At 40.0% G+C, this 2,142-nt stretch overlaps 1 protein-coding gene across 1 annotated transcript in view; it reads left to right on the forward strand.

Annotated features, from left to right (window-relative positions):
* LOC106530765 (signal peptide, CUB and EGF-like domain-containing protein 1) overlaps positions 1–2,142 on the forward strand; it is a gene marked incomplete at its 5' end in the record, with an annotated part of 47,816 nt that overhangs the window by 22,080 nt on the left and 23,594 nt on the right. Inside the window, 1 exon segment of the mRNA XM_014026461.1 lies at positions 1,468–1,557. Coding sequence (XP_013881915.1) covers positions 1,468–1,557 — 90 coding nt within the window.

Consider the following 2,142-nt stretch of genomic DNA (forward strand, 5'->3'; position numbering starts at 1 on the left):
CACACACACACACACACACACACACACACACACACACACACATGCATTTTATTCCACTCTCTGACAGATTTCTTTTTCACACACTCAAGCAAGCAGACACTCAAAAGCTGGAATGCACAAGCTTTTGATTCAACAATCGCACATTCGCCCACATTTCACTGCCGTTAGCCGAGCACCAGAAAGACTCCATTCATTCCCGAGTGTGCTTCAGGAAACCCTTCACGTTGTCCGTCAAGAGAAAAAAAGGTAGCAAGGTGGTGCACGGGGAACGGAAAGGACAATAATTGTGCCCATATCTACCCCCTCTGCATCCAGCCCACCAGACATCAAAGGCCTTTTCCATTGCAGCATTCATACAGAGATGCTCATTCAGGCCTTAATGACTTGGGCCAAGTGAAAAGCTGGCTCCCTCTCCCAGCCTCTTCATCAAATCGCCATCCCCAGTGTAGGACATGCATGCCACTTGAGCTCCAACCAGTGTAACCTGCCTCGATTTCTCTTCTTGTCATTCATCCTTCACCCCTGCTGCCCAGCTTTTTTGGGAATGTGGTTTGTTTGGTGTTGACTGTTAAAGCCAGCTGTGATGTGTTCCATAGACAAACAGGCAACCAGCACTGCCCCCAGACTACTTTGTTTTCTTCTTTTTACGTTTTAATCTYTGTGCATGTTCTTCCCACACTTTTCGTTTAAACCCCATTTTGAAAGTGTGCAACCCTCTTCTCCTCACATACCCATTGTAAGTCATGGTKGGACTTCAAACTCGCTTCTCTCTCTCTTGTTCCTTTGTTTTATTTGTTCCCTCTCTCATCTTATGTTTTTAGATCTTTGAGCACCATCTCTATGATAATTGTCCTTTCATACTCTGTACGTGCTGCCGTTATTCTTTTCATTACTGTCATCATCGACCTGTTTTCTTTGCTCGTCTCCTTTCAATGCTTAAATATGTGAACTTTTTTTAAATTATTTTTTTCTATCTCTTCTATTTTTAACACAAAGGAATTATTGCTAGGGAAGTGTGGCTGTTTGATATGGAAGACATAAACTCCATTGGCAACAGCAGTGTCACTGTTACCATCAGATTCAAAATCCAACCTAATGTTTACCCCAACTTCATTCCATCCCTAAAATCTCACACCGCTCTAATTCGAAGGAAGATTTTCCATGTTTTGCGTCCTAAAGTATCTTTTCCCCTGCCAATGTTATGCCTACTGCTTCATTATAAGCTATATGCTGATCAAGTTTATTCATTTTGTTTTGTTCTTTTGACTTGCTGCTGGGAATTGATCATTGTTTGGGGATTAACACTCTAACAGGGATTTTGGCTCCTCTTCATCACTTCTTGCTTCTGGCTTTGTTTTTTATTTTTATTTTTGCTTTTTTTTCTCATGCGCCAAATAGGGCTAAAGGTCTGGTCATCAGGGCTTCTCATTAACCTGCTGCTCACTGTTTGTCCCCTGTTTGTTTTAGAGAGAGATGAGGCTGCAATTGAGAGCTCTGAGTTCAATGCCACGTCAGTAGCTGATGTGGACAAGCGGGTGAAACGGAGGCTACATATGGGTAACTGTTTTCTTCCTCTTTCTATGTGTTGCCATGCCGCTTGTGCTCGTATCCCAGACTTGACGTCCCTCTTTACCCTCCTTTTTTCACCTTTTTCTTTTTTCTTTTTTTTTTTTGTGAAAATCATATTTGTAAACCTTTGGTGCCCAACTGTGTCCACCCCCAGAGTCGCACTTCAACTTAATTTATAACWCTTTGTGAAAAAGGACAAAAACTGGTCGTTGTTTTTTATTTAAAATGCTGGGTCAATTAGTTTTGGAAGATTCTACAATGTTTTCAGTGACCAACARTACACCAAATGCTTTTCTTACAATCATGCATTTCACATTACATAAAATAAAATAAAATTTGGCGTTGTCATAATCTGATCTCCCAGTTTATTAAATTATGCAAAYTGATGTGCAATCCATTAAATTGGTTTAATGAACTGTGATCCATTCTCTCAGTTTATGAAACTGCACATTAATTTAAAGTTTGTTCTCTTAGTTCATTAGAGGGGGATATTATGTAGTTTTCAGGCACAATTATATGCCAAATACAAGTAACTATATGTTACCATCACTTGTTATGGAAATTATATATATA

Source organism: Austrofundulus limnaeus, unplaced genomic scaffold, assembly GCF_001266775.1.
Source record: "Austrofundulus limnaeus strain Quisiro unplaced genomic scaffold, Austrofundulus_limnaeus-1.0 Scaffold556, whole genome shotgun sequence".
In the NCBI taxonomy this organism is placed as follows: domain Eukaryota; kingdom Metazoa; phylum Chordata; class Actinopteri; order Cyprinodontiformes; family Rivulidae; genus Austrofundulus; species Austrofundulus limnaeus.